Source organism: Podarcis filfolensis (genome assembly GCF_964270895.1).
Source record: "Podarcis filfolensis genome assembly, chromosome: 16".
Classification (NCBI taxonomy): domain Eukaryota; kingdom Metazoa; phylum Chordata; class Lepidosauria; order Squamata; family Lacertidae; genus Podarcis; species Podarcis filfolensis.
Window position 1 is genome coordinate 13,363,127 of NC_139620.1, and position 21,121 is coordinate 13,384,247.

Genomic DNA, 21,121 nt, shown 5'->3' on the forward strand with positions numbered 1-21,121 from the left:
GGGTGGATTCCTCAGGCCCTGGGGGCATAATGAGACCCGCCCCCCCTCCAAAGCCTCTTTATCTTGCCCTTGCAAAGTTCCCCAGGGCGCACCCTCTCGCTGAACCCACTGCAATATGCACTTCATCATCATCATAAACTTTATTGCACTAGCCAAAGGCCATGGCATCATTCACAAAGGGAACAAAAAGAGCAGTAATAACCATAAAAACATCAGGCACTGCAAATACAATAAACCACGGTCACGTCTCCGAGAAGTTATTTGTTGCATATGATAGAATAGCAGAGGGTTCTCAGGTATGGTGGGAGAGTTTTTAGAAGCAAGCTTCCTGTACAAGAATAAACAAATCTACTTTTGGCCCACCCGCGATATGTGGCCCTTGGGTGTTTCCCCAGATGGCAATGTGGCCCTCAGACTTAAAATCATGGTTCTGCACTCACAAGTGTTTTGGGCAACTGCCCATTTAAATAACTGACTGAAGTAGAAGTAACATAAAAAATAACCATGGTTTTTTTAAAATGCTGCCAGAGGTGCTTTGATTGCAACCTCTTATGAGGTTGTTGTTTTGTTGTTTTAACTATTTGTGCTTTTATTTTGTATTTTTTATCTTGTGAACCGCCCTGAGATCTTTTGATGAAGGGTGGCACATAAATAAAATAAATAAATAAAATAAAAATAAACCTCCTGGATCAGGCGAAAGGCCTGTGAAATCCAACAACTTGCAGTTGGTTCTCACCATCAGACTGCAGGGAGGTCTTCTCCTACCTGGGCAATTATCTTTCCACAAGGGCCGACATTGATGCCAAAATCCAGCATCGCCTAAGCTCTGTGAGTGCAGCTTTCTGCCAATTGAAGTGCAGTGTGTTTGACATTCGCAGGGAAATCAAAATACTTGTTTACAAAGCTATTGTACTACCAACCTTACTGTATGCTTGTGAAACGTTGACCACTTATAAACGCCATCTCCAACTCCTCAAAAGATTCCATCAACGGTGTCTCTGAAAAAATTTACACATCACTTGGGAAGACAGGCAAACTAATGCCTGTGTACTGGAAGAAGCAAAGATCACGTTTTGAAGCAATGATTCTTTAACATCAACTTTGTTGAATTGGTCATGTGTGGATGGCTGATTATCGTCTTCCAAAGCAACTACTCTATTCCAAACTTAAAAATGGAAAGTGTCAACAAGAGAGGTTCAAAGACTCTCTCAAGGCAAATCTAAAAAAATGCAGTATAAACACTGATAATTGGGAAACACTGGCCTGCAAGTGCTCCACTTGGAGAACAGCCTTTACCAAAGGTGTCATGGGCTTTCAAGACGCTGGAACTCAGGACGAAAGGGAGAAAGGTGCTAAGAGGAAGACATGTTTGGCAAACCCTCACCATGATCAACTCACATCCAGAAACCTCTGTCCCCACTGTGGAAGGACGTGTGGATTCAGAATTGGCCTCCACAGTCACAGACTCACTGTTAAAACCGTGTTCATGGAAGACAATCTTACTCAGCTACAAGTGATCGCCAAGGAAAAAGAAGCCTGTCCATGGAGGTAGAACACAGCCATTGTGGCTAGCAGCCACAGGGAACCTTATCCTTCAAGAATTTTCCTAATGCTGTTTCAAAAACCATGCAAGCCACGGGTTGATTTCCTTTTGTCTATCCCAAGTCTTCCAACCTTCAGCTCTTGGTATCAGAAGGTAGAGAAAAACCCTTTCTCAGCTACTTTCTCTGCACAACAGAATTACAGATAGCACACCATTTTTAATGCAAGTTTTTATTTGACGTATATACACGGTTCAAGCTATTAAAAATTATACAATATTTACAAAAAAATTAAATAATTATCCAAACCTCCTTCACCTCCATGTTAACACACAGCGTTCATATCAACTCCTAAAGGAGCCAAGTTTGACAAAAATAGTAATTATTATTTGCGGCATTCAAAAGGACCCTGAGCCAACTGAACACCACTGATGTTAAAAATAAGAAATGAGAACAGAGGTATAGATTCTTCCCAAAGCAATTCCCTTCTCCCAGGTGACACAATTTGAAAACAGATTTTTCTTCTTCTTAAATGACGTATTACAGTTTTAATCCAGGTCATACTCGGGCTGATCCATTCTGAGCCATGACGGGCATTGGATAAAACCCAATGAATTTGACATTTAAACAACAACAAAATGGCAATCGCTTTTACAAAATACCATTTCCTGCTCCCCCTCCCACTATTTATGTAAAGGGGGAATCCAGCAGCTGTAGGATTTCCGCTATCACTTTGACTAGCCATCTCATTTGGTTAAGACCCGGATTGCAGAAGTGAAACCTGGGAGGATGCTTTGTCAAAATGCATGTAATTATCTGTTCCAAAACCCATGAAATGTTGCAGGAGAGGCTGTGAGGAAGGTAACACAATCTGGCCACTTTCAAATGTGTTTTTGGAGGTGTGGAAAAAAGGGCACTTGGCTCGAGAGAAAGTGTACACAAAATCAAAAGCTCTTTTTTAAAAAGGGAGGGGAGGGAATCATATGGGTAATAATATGCTGAGCAGCTGCAAACAGGCCACAAAAACTGAAAGCCTCCTTGTAAGTCAGGGATAGGGGAGCCTGCGGTCCTCTGGGTGTTGCTGGGCTCCACCTCCCATTGATCAGAGAGATGGGGAGTTGGAGTCCAGCGACATCACAGGTTCTGCATGCCTGTTGGTCTTCAGGGGGTCACTTGTGTGGAAACAAATCCTCAATTTCAAATCACAGCCTCCATGACGGGCTGTGTACAGTGCCAGGAGCAAGGAAAATTCACTGGCAAGACACAGCAATTGCAAGCACACCTCTCTCCCCTACTTCTGCCCTTTCCGCCAACTTTTCTTCTGTTTACAGCAGGTGTTGGAGAATTTTGGCCTTCCAGATGTTGCTGAGTAAGAGTTTCCATTCTCTCAGTCACCACCTGCTTGCAGGGACTGATGGGACATCAGCAACATCTAGATCGGCATTTTCCAAACTTGGGTTCTCCAGCTGTTTTTGAACTAGTGTTCCCATCATCCCCGACCACTGGTCTTTGCTAACTAGGGATGGTGGGCATTGCAGTCCAAAAACAGCTGGAGACCCAAGTTTGGGAAACACTGATCTTGAGAGCGAAAGGTTCCCCACACCTGAATTACAGGTGCTGTCACTCGTGTGTGTGTCTTTTGGCTTTTTGCTCCTCCAAATCTTCCCTTCCCTGCTGCTTTGGGCAGAAGGGAACACATCCATTGCACACCTGAGCAATGGCATTCACTCATTGAAAAAGCAGGTGGCCGAGCTTGCTTCAAAGTGCTATACAATGGCATATCTGATCTCAGGTTCATTCCTAGGCCTAGGCAAAACCTGCACAGCAAATGGAAGGGAGAGCCACCAACTGCACCCCCTGGCAGAATCCAAACTGATGGGGTCAGACCATCAATCCTGCCTGCCCCCTTAAGAGAAGAGCCTCTAGTAATTATACCCCAGTGAGGAATCTGCAATCCTCCAAAAGTTGCTGGATTACAACTCACATCATCCCTGACCGCCAGCTGTGGCTGATGGGAGTTGGAAGTCCAACGAGACATGGAAAGTTGGCAGGTTCCCCATCTCTGGCTTACATGTAACACACCTCCAAAGCATTGTGATATGGGTTCCTTGAAAAGTAAAAGTATCAGGAAGGGTACTGGCAGAAAGGCCACAGCGCAATGTGGGAAATGGGGGGGGGGGGTAATGAACAACAGAGCCCTGGATTAGTGGGACACAGCATAGAAAGGGCAGGAAGGAATTTGAAGGGTGAGATTTCAACCCGGCTGCCTTGTGCTACCCACAGCAAGCTCTCCAACCCAAAAAAACTCTCACCAGGCATTAAGACAAGGTCACTGGACATTTTCCAAGATGGTGATATGTACTTGATTCAGGATTCCTTTTTTTTTTTTTTTTTTTGCGCACATGTAGAACTTCCTGAAACAGAAAGGCTGTTCGAGGGTTCATGTGCAAAACTGCTCTACTATGGATAGTCTTTCAATGCTATAATTAGAGTGTAACATTCTGCCTCCTGGGGGATGTATGCAACTTTCTTAACATTAGCCACATACTGCCAATGCACATTCCAAAACAAGACGGGAGCCATGTTCTCTTCCTAACGTTACAAAATTGGATTCGCAGGGGAGGTGTGGACAGGAGAAAGTCACTTGTCAGTCATTGCTTCTTGCCTTCCTCAAAGGGGCAGGTGGTTTGCAGAGATGTGCCCACTGTGTCAGATTTAGGACACCTTATTACAAAGCGTGGCACGTTCTAACTGTCTCCTATTTGCCAATTCTGTAAATCCACCTTAGTTTTACTGAGCAGAGAGGACAAAGGGAGAACCACCCTCAGAAGGCTTTTCCAAAATCTGGAAAGATGAAGCTAACAGGAGCCGTGATCAAAGTCTTTTATTGAAATCAATACTTTAAGCCACCCTTCCCATGTGCCTCTTCCCACAACCACCACCTCAAATCTAAACTGATTGGTTTCTTCCTCTTCTGCCAAGTAAGAAACGTGAATACTGCATGTCACAATGCCCTAACCCGTCTCGAAGCGGGACAACTTAGACCCCAAAACAACTTGGAAGTTACAGAGAGATGGCCCAGTTTCTCTGAAAAAAGAAATACAAGGCGATCCAGCATCAAATATAGATGGTCCTACAGGTAGTGTCCCAGGAAAGAAAACAGAATTAAGCAGGCATCTTGCCAGGGGGTGGGATTTCATATTCCATGAGCTGAACAATCCAGCATTTGGCTGGGAGCATGGGGTGTTTCAGTGAGAAGGGGCAGAGAGACCCTTGGCACCATCTCAGGGGCAGGACAGTGTTTTCCACCCTGCAGGGGAGCAGGGACCCCAGAGGGAGCCTGACAGCTTCAGACCGTTTACAGCATGGGGGTCCCAAGTGCAAGGAAAAAGCACACACTGCTGGATCCACCAGCTGGGGAATGTCTCCCTATTAGTTTCTGAGAACTGCTTGTTCTTTTAAAGCAAGGGAGAAAGCATCACACTCAAGAGTCTTGTCCCCACCAACCCCACTGGAAAGCTGGAGATGAGTGCACTGAGATGAGATGCAAAAGCAGGCAAACGCTTCCAGCCCCCTAACCCCACTCTCAGAATAGCTGCTCAGGTAACATGGGGGCCCTGCCTTTGGGAAGGGAAGCCCCATCACAGAATCCGCTCCTCTCCCTGCTGCCTTTCAGACAGCTTGATTAGGCGTAGCTGGGATCTACAAGCTGATGGACATTATTGTGAAGACGCCAGAAAGGAGGAGTTATTCCCAGAAATGAAGCCAGACAGACACAGGCAGGAACGTCTCAAAAGGCCTCTTCCCCAATGCCAGCAGCTTCAGGAGCTGAGGAAGGGGAGGGCATGTTGTCTGTGGCGACTCTCAAATAAGCATTTGCTGGGTCTGAGCATTTGAAAAAGAGAGAGTGAACAGGGGCTGCAAAGAAGAGCAGGCAAACCTGGAATTAATGGAAGCAGAGGAAGAGGGTGCCAGAACTGGAAACGCAAACCACCACTGGGAGGACTCGGTGGCTGATGTTCTACTTAACCAACGTGCTTTCAGATGCTCTCAGATATCCTAACCTTCTCAGGATTACACCCACAGCCTGCCACATATTGTGTGTGCTCAGAACTCGGGACTCTGGATTAGGCATTGCAAGGCCCACACAGGCTGCACCGAGAGTCAACTAACACCTGGCTCCAGCCCTTGAAGCAGCAGAGGGGCAAGGCAGACGGATGGCCACCTCAGAGGGCACATCCCATCTCCCCCTGTAACCCTCTCACAGCAGGACCCCAGGACCTCCTCTCCATCTACTGCTGCTTGGAGGAATCCTTGTTTAAAAGTCAGGTTAAGGGAGTACAAAATAGTTTTAAATCGCAAGCCGTATGCCCACAGAGAGAGGGGAGAGCAAGCGCTACAGACTTACATCCTCTGCTGCCAAGAATATGTCTCCTCTCAACCTGAGCTCAGAGAGAGCCAGCAAAAGTAAGCATTGAGGTGACCTGCTGTTTCCCCAGGGTGTTTGTTTGTTTGGGAGGGTAAAAAAGACCTTGTGGTGGGAAGCTGTGGCCTTAAAACAGCTACTGTGAAAAAGCATCTACAAAAATGTCAAGCATATGTTCCATTCAGTTGGCCTCCACTCCCCCACCCCAAAATTGAAAAGGCTGCTTTGCTCAGAAATAGCCAACGAAGAACCCACCTAAAAATCCCGCCGCAGAGTCAGAAATGGAGAACTAAACAAACAAAAACAAACTGCCTGCAGGAGAAGCCACCCTCCAAAACTGTTGATGGGGAAACCCTTTCAGCCAGGTGTGCAAAAGGTGTGCAAAAGGGAAGGAGGGCCTTCCTCAGGCTGCTCCCGTGGAGTAAGAGTCCGTCTGGCTGAGACGAGACAGACTTGGGAACTAGAGGCATTGCTGTCCTTCTGTGAGGGGGTCAGAATAAGACTGGTCTATGTTGTAGGATGGACAGCTGCTTTCTTTTAAGAGTTAGAAATCAAGGCAGAGTCGAGTTTTGGAGGCGGATCCCCCTCCCACCCTCTCCGGTCCTGCAGAAAAGTGTGGCCCCCCCTCCCCAGAGGTGGCTGTGTATCGCATCAGCACTCAGTAGCGCAAGTAAAAGGCATCCAGGTCTCCTTTCTCTCACCGCATGTTGCTTTTCTTCGTCTTTTTTCTTTTTTTGGAAAAGGGAAAGAAATAGCACAGGCTGGGAGGGGGCAGCAGGGACATCAATGGGAGGAGGAAGAAGGAAATTCCAGTTTTTGAAGTCGGCGCCTGCGCAGCTCTGCAGTGTCTGGTTCCTCTGGGGAAGATTGAGCTCCATCCTGCTCCTGGCCAGATGGCTCTGTGTAGCCCTTGGCACCGGCTGCTGCTGGGGACAGATCTGGGGAGGGAGAAACACCACAGTTTGGGGGGTCTGTGCCAAAACTAGCACAAACACACAAGGAGGTAGCGTTCCTCAGCATCAAGTTTCTAGTCCTTTTAGTTGCGTGTGTGTGTCTTATAAAATTTATATACTGCTTGAATGCAAAAAAACAAACCCTCAAAGCCGTTTACACAAAAAATTAAGTAAATCAAATACTTGTTTCAACTCAGCTGGGAATTGTTTTAGTAAAATTTAGGGGTTGTCTATTTCCATTCTCCTCCTAACTTCATTGCTGTTTTTGTTGTCTTATTTTATAGTCTTATTCTTATTTATGGCAGGGCTGTAACATTTATTATTTGCTATGTTCCCTGGACTCTGTTGGAGGAATAGCAGGATACAAATGTTTTAAACAAGCAAATATTATTCCATTTTAAAATAAAAACCATTCATTCTACACCCATACTTGCATCTGAAACAGGCTCCCCTGTCCTCTGATCAGGACAATTCTTTCCATCCTTAACCCCCTGGCCAAATCTTTTCTAAGTCACCCTTGTTGAACTTGAACTCAGTAACCACCGCATTCCCCAAGGCTGACCAAGTCCTGACTGTCAAAATGCAGAAAGCAAAAACTTCTGTGATACCCCCACTAAATATTTCATTAGCATCAGCAGCATGCTAAGGAGAACCAACAGCCAGGAATCCAAAACCCAGCAGCTTCAAAGAAGTAAAATGTGTTAGAATCATAGAATCACAGATTGTAGAGTTGGAAGGGACCTTAGGGTCATCTAGTCCAACCCCCTGCAATGCGGAAATCTTTTGCCCAACGTGGGGTTCGAACACATGATTAAGAGTCTCATGTTCTGCTGACTTTAAGCTAATAAAGATGGGGATCGTGGCATGCTGCCCGCAACTGTATCCCCCTGTCAAAAGCAACATCTCAGCACCAATTGACTCCGGCTACCTGCTTGATCTGCTGCGTCTGTCTCTTCTGCAGGTGAAGAGGTGCTGTCTGCAGACTGGAAAGTGGTGGTGGCGGGTTCACTTGTGCCAGGTACAGGGCTGGGGGTCTCCGAAGGGGGTGCTGAAGCGGCTGGGGCACTTGGTGGCTGCGCAGTTCGGGGCGTCCTGCGAGAGACACAGAGGTAAGAGATCCAGCAGGCAAAATGCAAGAACTGCGCCAAGATCACACACACACACACACACACACACACACACACACACACACAGGCAATCTGTGACTTACTAGCTGGGCTTGGACATGATACCGCTTTCCCATTTCAATTCTCATTTTATAGATGTAGAAAACCAAATGGTGTACCCTTAAAAAAAAATCAACTGAGAACACCAGATTGCCATGAGATGCACACAACAGTCTGCACATCAGTGGCTGAAGAAAAGACTAATAGGAAACTAACAGTTGACATACTACCATAACCTGTGGGGAGAGCTAAAAAATGCAAGTTTATGCAACAAGAGAAGTCAAAAGTTGAGGCCTGTATAAATAATCTGGTTCTTCATAATAATACCAGAATACACATTATACTACTATTACTAGCAACGTTTATACCCTGCCCTCCTAGTCAAAAAGGCTCTCAGATCGGAAAACAGAAATCGTCCCTGCCTTCAGGCTCACCATCTAAAAGACATGCTGTCAGAGGAAAAAGGAATAGAAGGGAGGAGGGAAAAGCAAGCTCAAGCACAAATTCTTCAAATCATAGCCAAAGTCAGTGGTGATTCCACTTCTTCTACTTAAGCTGCACAATCTATTCTGCTATTGCTACTCACGGAGATGGGGCAACATCCCCAATCCTTGGCTCTCATTTAGTCAGCCTTCTGGCTTGAACTCTTGAAGCTAATCCAACACTCTTAAGACTTTCCCTTTCCTGTGGAATTCAAGCAGTCTCACCCTTGCAGGAAGACTTTAGAAGACATCTGAAGGCAGCCCTGTTTAGGGAAGTTTTTAATATTTGATGTTTTATTCTGTTTTTAATCTGTTGGCAGCCGCCCAGAGTGGCTGGGGAAACCCAGCTGGATGGGAGGGGTATAAATTATTATTATTATTATTATTATTATTATTATTATTATTATTAGTATTAGTATTAGTATTAGTATTAGTATTATTATTATTATTATTGGAGAGAGAGAACATCCGAGTAGGAAATGAAGTTAGGGTAGTTCAGGGGCAGATGAGCAGAACCTCTGGCCTGCGAGATGTTGCTAAACTACAATCCCCATCACCCCAGTCCATATGCCCATGCTTGTTGGGATGATGGGAACTGTAGTTCAGCAACATCTGCAGGGCCAAACTAGGCTTGTTCTAGTTTGTGACCACCAAAAGCCACCCACGCACCAGGACACACAACCAGCCTGTTGACCTCTAAATACAGTAACTGCTCCAATTCCAAGCAACGCCCGCCTATTTTAAGGAAACGAAGGCTTGTCTCAAGGCAGTTCAGTTGCAGAATCAAGACCTGCTGCAACAAAACATTGTTGGGGAGCAGGGAGAGAACCAGGGAGATTACCCGATTGTTGCCAACACAGTGAGATACTGGTTGATCTGCAGCATGGCAGCGTCAAGGAGTGTGTGGATGTTCTGCAGGCACTGGAGACGGGCTTCCAAATGCTGCCGCTCATGGCCTTCCATGGCCCGCAGCTCTTCCTCTGTCAGCCCAGCAAACCCAGATGGTGGTACCGGCATCGGAGGGAAACCTTTAGGAGAAGAAAGAACACTGTGCGTATGAGACAAGACGCAGAAGGAAAGAGAGATTGGCAGGACAAGGAGCTAGTCTCTAGAGCACAGAGACAGCTAATGCCATTCAGATCATCTGTGAAAATGGTGGTCGGTGTCCAATGTTATGCCCATTCATTTCAATAGGTCTTCTCTGAGTGGGACTAATGTTGGATATAACCAGGGCTTTTCTTTTTTTCCAGCCGGAACTCAATTCCGGCACCATTCCCATTTTAAGAGAAAAGGGAGGTGTTCGTGGTGAGTTCCGGCACCTCTTTTTCTAGAAAAATAGCATAGGACTCAACCCTTATTCATGGCACCACACCCTACACAGGATCACAGGTTAATGACCGGAAAACAGACATTTTTTGCCATTGGCCCAGCACCACGGAATGCACTTCCCTCTGCCACAATGGAATCAGAATCAGAGCAGACCAAATGAGCTATTTTTTCCTGTGTAAAACCCTTCCCTCTGCCATACATGAAGCAGCTGCCTCCATCAAGAGCTTCAGACACCTTGTGGAGACATTTATTTTTGCCCAGACTTTCCCTGACCCAAAAGATAGATAGATTAGATAGCTAGATAGATGATAGATAGAGATAGATAGATATCACGTAGCTTTTTATTCATTTTCATCTTTGAACTGTTTAACATGGTGGTACTAAGATACAGTGTATCTTTGTTTCCATTAGAGCATATGACATTCAACAATTACATAAATATATAAAATATATTTTATAATATATTTTATAATATATATACATAAAATATATAAAATATAAAAACAAAACTACAAACAGATAAACGTTTCTGAATATAGTAACAAAATTGTGTCAACATGTATACACCAAAATTATTACAATTACAGTTACAGCTCGGATCCTGTTATTACTAGATTTTCTGTCCTCATGCTTTTCTACTGGTTTTTATTCTGCATTTCTATATAGCACTTAACAAGAGTTTTAAATTAAATTTAAATTTAACAATTACCCAAAATCCCACTGATATAAGCAAAAAGCGAGGCTAATGTTGCGGCACACAGAAGCAGCCACTGGTACGGCCTGCCTCCTCTGCCCAGCCAGGCTGCCATCCACAGAGATGCACACACACAAGGAGGGTCTGTGTTTGGGTTTCTGAGACTCACCAAAGAGAGGTGGGAACGGCATCCCCATCCAAGGCGGAGGGAAGGCAAAAGCAGGCACCGTCCCTGCAGGGGCCGCGGTGTCCGATCCGGATGCTGAATCGCCACTGGGCCTCGAGGCGCCTGCTGGGGAAGACGGCAACGTAAACCTCATGGTTGCCCCACAAGCTTAAAGCAAGTTCACACAAGTCTATTCCTCTTCCTGGGCTGCACTCAGTGGGAGCCAACATACTTGACTCAGGGGAGCCCAAGGAGCACAGTTCAAAGGATGCTCCCTATAGCAGGGACAAGGAACTTGCGGTCCTTCAGGGGACGCCTCACCTGACGTCTGTGTTCCTGAGGTGGAGGGAGTGGCTGCTGAAGCGTTGTCTGCATTGTTGGGGGGCTGGACGCCAGGCACTGGAGGGAAGGGGCCCATGGGCGGCCACAGAGGGAACATCCCTGGAGGGAAAGGGGGCAGGATGCCTTGGGGAACTGCAGGAAATAATAATAAGAGAGAGATAAACTCAGACAGATTAGGAGCCACCATGCAAAAGGAACACGAAGGGTCTTTCACAACCCTGGTTGTGGGAGCTACAGTGCTGAGCTCCCCACATTACAGCGGCACCTGTGGGAACCCCAGAGCACCACCTGTGAGAAATGACTCGCCCAGCAACTCAGACTTACAGTTTGGCGGCTGAGGGATCAGTGGAGTCTGATGCTGCTGCGGCGGCTGCTGCCCTCCCTCCTGTTGCTCAGGGGGCGTCTGCGACTGAGTGGGGAGGGAGGCTCGGAGGACGTCCATCCGGCACGTGGGACAGGTCTGCTGGCGCTGGAACCAGGACCGCAGGCAGCTGTGGAAAGGGAGAGGCAAGCTGGTTGGAGCGAGCGGCTGGGCCGCAACTACTGGCTTGACACTCTACCTGCTGAAAGCTCTCCTTTGGGCAGGCCCAAGCTGCACCCTCCAATCAAGAGGCAGCAGGGAAGGAGGAAAGCATCAAATAACACAAAAAGTCCAACAGTGCAATTTTTAAAAAGAGGTCCCAGCTACAAGGACCATAAGCTGCTTTCTGTGCCCCTGATCAGGGGTGGAGGGTTCATTCAACAGGCCTGGTTGCTCTATTACCCTAAGATACAGCACACAATGAATGGAGCAGGCAGACATCAGCCACTGACTTATTCAGGGTTTGCAAATGCACTCCCCAGAATACCACTGGCAAGCATTCCCCCATCCTCCTCCAGCAGAACGGCAAGGGTTCCCCCGCTGATGCTATCCTGTGCCCTCAAGGCTCAGCACCAACAAGGTCAGGCCCTCTTCACTTGTCTACCTACTGTGCTCGGGACTCTGGACAGTGACTACCAGTCCTAGGCTTAACAGTACCAGCTGAACTGTCTCGGTGCTGCATAAAACGCATCTCCTACATTCAAGCTTCTTAAGTACAGTATCAGCCAGGCTCCTACCTGGTGTGGAATATGTGGTTGCAAGGCAGGCGTTTTGCACCCATTACCATCTCTTCCCGGCAGATAATGCACACGTTGTCCATGGCCTGCAGTTCTTCTGGAGTGGCGTCAGGGTACCTGGGGAGGAGGAAAAGGGTTGCAGAAGGTCATGGACCTTCTTCTCTGCCTTTCATAAGGTCCAGTTTGTGGAGTTTTATTTAAGGCTCCGGTAAACCATGAAAACTCTGCCCTCCCCCCTCACCTCAGCAACCCAAACTTGGAAAGGAGAACCACTTTCTACAGCCCTCACCCCCTTCCCAGTGAATACTCACAGGGTGTTCATGTTGCGAATAGCTCGGCGGGACATGATTGCATCTGTCACAGCTTTCTTGAACTGCCTGGATGGACATACACGAGAATCAAGTCTACCGCTGATTTGAAAAGTCTTACCAAAACATCTTAAGAGAATACTGGGCAGGACACCCTTGGGTTAACATCTTGCCTAGTTACTGAAAACCTGTGTGTCTGACTCCTAATTCTGTCCAAGGTAGCTGTTCTGAATGTTATGGCTCTAAATCCTTTCCCCTGGGCTTCCCTTCTCCTGCTTCATTTGCTGATGCTGCTCCCTCATCCTTCTAGTCCCTATTCTTTAATGTAATTAAGCCAAAACACATGCTGACTGAAATCACTGCGTGTTCTTTCCCTACCTGCCTCCATCTCCATCCCCTTCCTCTTAATTGTTTCCCTGTATCAGTTTCAGCCACATGGGGCACAGGTCTGTCAAACCTGCTCAATATAAAATGCCACGTACATAGACTGCACTATAAAAATCATAATCTAGCAGTAATAAACTACAGGTGGTTTGGGAACACACCAGCAAACAAGTGCTTTTGTTTTAATAAAATTCAGCCTTGCTTTAGCTGTTCCAGGTGCGTATAATGTTGTACTCAAGAGAAACAAGCATCTTCCCCGGCTGATGAGAAAGGCCAGTTTCTTGATGTTGGTTTATTCTCTAAATATTTTTTTAAAAAATTGTAAAATGGTGCTTTCATAAGCCAGTGTGGTGTAGTTAGAGTGTGGGACTAGGACCTGGGAAATCAGGGCTCAAGCCATCTTCTTGGTTGTGAAGCTCGCTGAGTGACCTTGGGCCAGTTGCTGCCTCCGAGGTCTAACCCATGTGACATGGGGAGTGGGGGGGATTGATGTCTGCTACCTTGAGCTCTTTGGAGAAAAGGTGGGATATGAAAGACGCAAAAAGAACTAGCAGGTGATCTAAGGGCACCATCCTCATTGCTTTCACAGATGTGACAGACAGTAAGCATGAACGTTATCTCTCTTCAAACGGCATTGGCCCAAAGTGCCTCTCCTCTCCCAAGACTCTGGCTATTTTCAAGCCAGAGGACTTATTTCCTACACATGTGGATCCCTACAAGCAGACTGACACATGCATTTGCAAGCCCGCGCATACGACGATGCCAACCGCAGCTCACCTCATAGCCAGGTACATGGGTCGGATGGCAAACAGTGGGAAGGTGTGCACTTTGATCATGATGGTCATGAAGGCCATGTACAAGAGGACCTTGATGAATCCTGCAGAAAAAGAGGCAGAGGAAGAAAGCGGGGGTCAAGCCAGCACGTAAACCTTCACATTGCCAAGAGGCAAATCCTTCCCGGCAACCAAACCAGCCTTCCCGGCCTTCTAGAAGTTCCCTCACTGTGAGAAGTGAAGCTACAGGGAACAAGAAGAGGGCCTTCTTGGTAGTGGCGCCCACCCTGTGGAACACCCTCCCATGAGATGTCAAACAGATAACCAATTATATGACCTTCTGTAGACATCTGAAGGCACCCCTGAAGGCCGTTTTTAATGTATGATATTTTACTGTGTTTTTATATTTTACTGGAAGCCAACCAGAGTGGCTACAGCATACAAATAATAAAATTATCACTACTACTTTTATGGCTGGCATGTGCAGGAAGGCTGCTTTGTGCCCACCCGGCCAAGCCCCACTAAGGACTGCTATGGGGCAGAAAAATAACTCCAAGGTAGGAGCCCATTGTCTGCTTTCTTCGGCCAGGAGGCCCCCGTTACCTAGAAAGCCACTTTATATTTGATCGTTCATTCATTCATTTATCATTTTATTTGTATGCCGCCTTTCCATAGTTAAAACGGTGCTCAAGGAGGCTTACAACATGACAAGATTTACATAATCAGACCCTGGGGTCATCTAGCTCAGTATTACAACAACTGGCAGAGGCTCTCCGGGGTCTCAGGCAGGGGCCGTTCGCATCCCTGTCTGGGGCCTCCTGCATGAAAAGCAGGTGTTCTGCCACTGACCCACAGGCCTTCCGCCATCACCTGTGAAGAGCTCTGTATAGAGCATGTAGACGGCCTTGTTGTCCCAAGGGTTCTCGCTCTGGAGGTCGATGGAGTGCAGGATGTATTTGATGAAGATGGTGAGCACCATCGTCATGAGGATAGCATACTGTGGGAAAGGAGCAGCGAGAGAGAGAGAGGACCAAGTCAACTGACAGAACGAGGCATCGGTTGGCAAACATCTCCCTAATCCTGCCGTCGCTTCCCAGAGAAAACCAAAGCAGCTCGTGGATCAGGAGTCCTCTTTCCTGCTCCCACCAGACATCAATGCTTCAAGGTTCAATCCGCCCTGAGGACAACATGGGGGCAGCCATGTCAAGCCAGGCACACCATATCCAAAGCTGGCAGTGCCAAGGAACTCACATCAAGCCATTAAGTTAAACCAACAAGCAATGCAATTCCAACCTACGACACATACCTCACCCTTCCTGTAGTTCTTTGTTTCTGGTTATGGGGATTAACTGGCTTAGGTTTGTGGGATGCTGCGCTATGGGAACTATTGGACCAGCTTCCACAGATCCCCCACAAACTCTGACACAGTTCTATTTGGAATCCAGCAAAACTCCTTGCTTTGAATTTTAAATTCCTACTGATTTAGAAATTACCTCCTTAAAAGCAATCTAAATCACTGTCTGTTTTCTTGTTTTTAATCTAAATTAAGTCTGTCTTTACTCCAGCTCTAAAAACACTCCTTCGCTCAGAATGTATACGGTGGCAGCTGGTGTACAGCAAGTGTGTCCTCCCCCTGAACATACACATCTCCATGACTGTAGATTCTTTCGTCTTCTTAGACTCACAGAATTGTAGAGTTGGAAGGGACCATGAGGGTCATCTAGTCCAACGCCCTGCAATGCAGGAATCTTTTGCCCGAGGTGGGGCTCGAACCCACGACCCTGAGATTGAGAGTCTCATGCTCTACTGACTGAGCTTAGTTCTTCACACCAGGCTATTGAACAAGAGCTGCTCTATTGACTTGCATGGGAAAAGGAGTTTCTGAATTGCTGAAATCTATGGCTACATCTCCCCACCCAGTGCTCTGCTTCCCAGGGCCATTCACAGCTGCTGGTCTGCTCTCCTCTCCTCTTTGCAATCTGTGGTCTGTGTCATCAAAGGCTGTCAGAAACCTCTGCTAGCTACTGTGAGCAATGACTTCCATGCAAAGCGCAAAGCGCACTCCAATCACCTCAAAGCCAAAGACCAGCTGGACGGAGGCTCCCCGGGTGAGGATGCTGTGGTAGGCATGGCTGACAAACAGGAAATCCAGAATGCCCAGGAGCAGCATCAGAGCTAAAAAGAGGAAGAGAGAGAGAGAGTGATTTGCCATTTCTAGAAGGCTAGCCAGATTAGCCTGTTGCATCAGACAGTGTTGGACTACAATTTCCATCATCCCTGGCCCCTGACCATGCTGGCTGTGGCTGAAGGGAGATGGCAGTCCCTCAACATCTGGAAGGCTTCAGGTTCCCCAAGCCCTTCTCCAGCAGCTCAAGCGTTCTTCCTTGGCTCCCTTGTTCTTTACTTATTTGCTTAAGGCATTTATATATACCGCTTAATCATTTGCATTTCAGCTTGAGCAGGTTGAGACAATGGGAAGTCCCACCGACAGTGGCCACGTAGGGCTTTGTGTCAGAGCACCCAAGTGAGCTATATGCAAATGCCAGTATGAAATAACATTTCCTGCAGTCCCTGCATGCAAATGTCATCTGGAGTTGTCCTCCTTAACCAACTGCCTCCTTTGCAGAGCCCCCAAAAGGAAGTGCTTAAAGCTGTGCCGAAAACCCGCCCTCACCCTCCACACCACAAAGCGTCTGATGGGGAAGCTCCTTTTACTCAGGCTCCCCTTCCGCCATCCTTCCTACTAATTATTCCACCCCTGCACAAAGCCACAAAGCCTTACAAGCAGACCGGCGGCTGCTCTGCCAGCAGAAGTGGTGTGAAGCATTTTTAGCAAAGCCTTCACCGGGGCTAAGTTTTAGCTGAGGCTCAGCTGAGGAAGAGGGCCCATGCCAGCGGCTCAACCCGATTCTCATCAGGCCCAAGGGTCTAACAGTTGGGAAATGTTCATCCCACCAAACTCTTGGCAGAGCACATGAATGAGCACAGGAGTTTTCTTAGGCAAGAATTCCTGGTTCAGCTCAGCAAATCAGCTATCAAACCTCCACATCCTGCTGCCGCCTTAAGGTACTTCGCCTTAAGAATTTAGATTCTTTCTTTTTAAACTACCTATCTGACTGCCTGGACCTGTCTAATTTGCATGTTAACTGTTTTGGGTGTTTTTAGTGCAAACTGCCCTGTTTATTGAACATTATAAAAGCATCTAAAAATAAAACCAAATAGATGAATAAAACACCAGGGATGACTTCCCATTTCTGAATGCAAGCCCTGAACTATGCTGTCTGGTTTGTACAAATTATATCCGCAGCTGGTCAGCCTTAAACCCCTATGCCTGCTTCCCACCAATGCCCAGATCCAGCACAAACTTTCTACCCTTCTCTCGCAGAGCTTGCTATGGGCTCGCTCCCCGCCAGTTATTTCCCTCCTCTTCTATTCCAATATATCGCCACCAACTTCCCCCTCCAAAGGCCTGTTGCTCCCTGAAACAACCCCGCCCTCTCGTTGCCCCTTCTGCCTGGCATGGCCTCCCAAATTGCCTCAGGGCAATATGCTCCCCTCTTTAATGGAAGAAAATCACTTCTTTTCCCAGGGTGCTTTTGGAACGCGCGCCCCCCCAAAAAACAAATTGGAACTAAGCCAAATCACACGCAATGGAAATAATTGCCATATTCTTCCTCTGAAGTAATTGCATATTCATTCCTCTCTCTCTTTCTCAGGATGCTGGATTGTTAATCAATCCTACACCTGCACCCAGCACAGGTGGGTGGGCAACAACCTTTGCCGTAAGCAAGAAAATAGTCTAGATTTGGGGCAACTGCAGGTATGTCCCTCTTTCATTGAGAAAGGACTGGAAGCAGCGGGGCAGTGGAAGAGGAAAGCCTTGAAAGGAAGGCAGGTACTTACAGACAATGCGGAAATGGAAGAGCCAGGAAATGTTTGGGCTCCTCTCCATCTAGAGAGACAGGGGAGAAAGGAGCAAGATTAAGTGGTCTTATCACCCAAGATAAGCAGCAACTTTTATTGACTGGCCAAACTCATGTATGCCTCTATACTGAGCATGTGCTTTGCCGATACATCTTGGCACTCCAACCTGAGCATGGCTGTTCTGCATTCTGGGCAAATGTCCAGAGCTCACAAGGATCCCTGTAGAAAAGAAATGTCTGAAGGCCATGCTAAGCCATGATTCACAAGCTTTGCCAACCTGGTGACCTCCAGAAGCTTTGGACTACAACTCCCATCAACCCAGCCGGCATACGTCCAAATCACCTGGAAAGCACCAGGTGGAACTAGGCTGACTTAGTGTGTGGCATGCACCAGCAGGAACAAGGTACAGCAAGCCTTGAGTTGACGTGCTCCTCTCTTCCCCTCTCCTTCTTGGATGCAGAGATAATGCAAGCCTTTTGGCCTCCACCATTGCCTTGCATGAACTGAGAAGTGGTTCACCAACCCTCTGGTGCCATTGGAAGACAATTAGAGATAGGTAAGCTGATAAGCTTCTCAGAAATCCTAGTCCAGAGGTTGGGGACAAGAGACTGGGGCCTTCTTTGCAGTAGCCCCATTTTTAAAGGAATGCTCTTCCCAAGGAGGCCCACCTGGCACCCAATTTTGTCACTGTTTTGGCACCAGGCAAATAGGTGATCTGCCCCCACTCCTAGGCATTTTGAGCAGCTCCAATGATATGATTGTACTATTAAATTTGTTTTTAAATAATGTTTACGTGATTTTATTATTGTATTTTTACTTTGATCGAAAAATACTTTGAGATGTACAATTGTAATATACCTAAAACTATCAAAGCCCCAGGTGTTCCTAGAAATGCACATCAGCCTTGCTTTTGAGCCACCATACAAGAACCGCCAAACTGGGCTGTTGCTTGAACAGTTCAGGAAACCATTTTATTTCTCCCACCGCCACCGGGCGTCTGAGCGGCAAGAACTGTTTCCGCCCACCCTACCCCTTCCTCCAGGTGGTGCACCCTGGGGCCACCATACTCACAAAGTCCACACGGTCCTCAGCCAGCCAGTGGAAGCACTTGAGGAAGAGGAGGAGAGTGAAGAGGGCCACAAAACGGGGGCTGAAGTCATCCCTGAAGACTGTGAAGGCAAGGCAGGTCTCGGTCACTGCATACCATGACCGCTCAAGCAGATGCTGTGTGAGAGAGATTGATTTAAGGAGCTCTCTCTAATCCTGGGCCCATCTGTCCCCCACAAATGCAGTCATCTCCAGAAGAAGCACCCTCCTTGCTATGCTTCCAAAGTAAGGGTGGGAACCCTCAGGCCCAGAAACATCCCTCCGGGGCCTCTCTTCCATCCCCAGGTCACACCCTTCAGCAGCCTGCTCTATGCCCTCCTCAAGTGCTTTTGCCTCACTGAAAATTGCTCTTGAATTGTGATAACATATCTTGCTTGCCTGGATGCCTAGCCAGCACTGCTGCCATTTTGTGGGTGGTGAGATAGAAATCCCATCACTGCTGCAACTGTGGAACTGAGACTGTGTCTCTCTGAGCGTTTATTTTATCTGCTTTTATAAATTGGTTTCATTTTAGTGTAACCCACCTTGGGATTGTATGATGATGGGCGGGCTAGAAATTCCCTTATAAAAAGGGCTTTTTACCTTTGGTCCCTCCTTCCACTATCATGTGGCCCCCAGGAGGCTGCTAATGAGGGGATGCAGCCCTTGGGCTGAGAAAGGTTCCCCAGCTAGGCTTACTGACAGCGTTGATACCTGTGGGTCCGTAGTTAAACAACACAGGTAGAAATCTAGCCAGCTGGCAGGGAAGCCAGGGGCCTGGGCACAGATGTGAAATTCTCCAGTTCCATGTGAACAAAATGGTGTTTCTAGGCTTTCCGGCTACCAAAATGTACAAAGGCTCCGGAATTAAAGATCTATCATTCAGAACGTTTGATTGCAATGTAACTGAACATCTCGTCTCTCTCCTCATTGTACTCAAAAATCCTCTCTGCTGTGCCACTACAGCCAAAACTTAAAGAACTCAGGACACATTAGCTGGTAAAGAAATGCAAGTTATTTACAACTTAACTCTAGGAAATGATGCCAAAATCCTTCCCTGCAAGCTTACAGCACCCTTTAGAGACGATTGATACAGATCCCCCATTGTGAGCCAAACCTATTTTCTCCTCTGTGATCACAGGATGATGCCGATTGAGCAAAGGGGACTGCGGAGTTTCTGGCTCTTAGTTTAAGCATTTCATGTGTGCCCTCCCACAAGGCCCACAACAACCATGCACCCAACAGGGCTCACCTCCATTTCCGCTGCTCGGAGCTGTCCAAAAAACACTTTGCCCATGAATTTGCCTAATAGGAACACCAGGACGAAAGCTTGAATGTACAGCACCTGACATAGCAAGGAGGAGAGAAAAAATGGCAGAGTGGGAAATCATTTTTACCAAACATCCCAGTGCAGGCCAAACAAAACTTAAAGGTGTCATTCATTGCTGCCCACAATCCTCCTCTCAGAAGCTAACAGGATAGACTGTGCTGCTGAGCTCCGTGGTGGGGGAATATCTTTTGATTTCTTTCTGGTTCTTCAGCATCTTCTCCTAATCTCCCAAACCAAATTATTCTTTTATGCATGTATGTAACAGGAAACCCCAATGAAGAAACCTACAACAGCAGATGGAAGCATTCCTGGTTGGCAAAGGACACATGAATTTGATCTGGGGCACAAGCCTGGGATTCAAAACTGGTTAATTTTACTATGTGATGCAGAAATATTTTGTAAGCTCTGTATTTCAGAAGCCCTACACCTGGATCTCAGAAAACCTCTATTATATGCAGATTATTTGGGTTCTTCTATTCCTTACACATGTAGGTCTAAATAAGGCTTTATATGGAAGGCTTCCCTTGAAATGCAGATGGCAGCTTTGATGAGACCATTTTTGAGGGGACCCTGGCAGGGGAAGAAGAACACCTAGAATCAACATGTTACTTTGGTGCAAACTTAACAGTAAAAGGGTTTGAACTGTCATTGTTACTTTCATACCACAGTTCCATCGCCACAAGCTTAGTCTGCAGATTTTACTCTGCCAAACTCAAACTGAGGGCTGGGATGGGGCCAACAGTGCAGTAATTGCATTTAGAAAACTTTATTGTGAACTCAAGTCACCACAGAAAGAGAAAGCAGCTTTTCCTCCTCATTCCCAGTTCCTGTACTGGGTGTTGCTTTAGCCTGGGTCATATAACCTGAGTCAGTCTAGGCCAGGGATGCAGAACCCCTAGCCCGGGTCACATTTTCCCTGCCAGGCCTCTCCATTTGATTCACTGGGCTGTTTGCCCAAACCACACTCATCCGCTCCTTACCCAATGTCATATGTGACATCAGAAAGCAGGAACAAACTCCCAACATGTCACCTGATGAGCAAGGAGATCAATCCTGTTCAGTATCTCTCCAATCCCAACCCCCCAAACACACCTTTGAGCAAACTTTTGACAGGTGGGT

General features: G+C 47.0%; 1 protein-coding gene across 10 annotated transcripts in view; it reads right to left on the bottom strand.

Annotated features, from left to right (window-relative positions):
• Nucleotides 1-1,757: 1,757 nt before the first annotated feature.
• SYVN1 (synoviolin 1) overlaps nt 1,758-21,121 on the bottom strand; it is a 28,108-nt gene continuing 8,744 nt past the window's right edge. For 3 of the 10 annotated variants that reach the window (XM_083591788.1, XM_083591785.1, XM_083591787.1), the window contains exons 3-16: nt 19,925-20,017; nt 18,658-18,810; nt 17,566-17,614; nt 15,734-15,837; nt 14,533-14,659; nt 13,667-13,766; nt 12,509-12,574; nt 12,198-12,314; nt 11,424-11,590; nt 11,079-11,231; nt 10,761-10,883; nt 9,410-9,596; nt 7,849-8,012; nt 1,758-6,905 (exon numbers count right to left, since the gene is read on the bottom strand). In XM_083591788.1, coding sequence (XP_083447914.1) covers nt 6,751-6,905; nt 7,849-8,012; nt 9,410-9,596; nt 10,761-10,883; nt 11,079-11,231; nt 11,424-11,590; nt 12,198-12,314; nt 12,509-12,574; nt 13,667-13,766; nt 14,533-14,659; nt 15,734-15,837; nt 17,566-17,614; nt 18,658-18,810; nt 19,925-20,017 — 1,758 coding nt within the window. In that variant the 3' untranslated portion in view covers nt 1,758-6,750. Of the gene's footprint in view, nt 6,906-7,848; nt 8,013-9,409; nt 9,597-10,760; nt 10,884-11,078; nt 11,232-11,423; nt 11,591-12,197; nt 12,315-12,508; nt 12,575-13,666; nt 13,767-14,532; nt 14,660-15,733; nt 15,838-17,565; nt 17,615-18,657; nt 18,811-19,924; nt 20,018-20,982; nt 21,108-21,121 lie in introns of those variants that run through there. The other 7 variants (XM_083591790.1, XM_083591789.1, XM_083591786.1 and 4 more) reach the window with 4 other exon arrangements.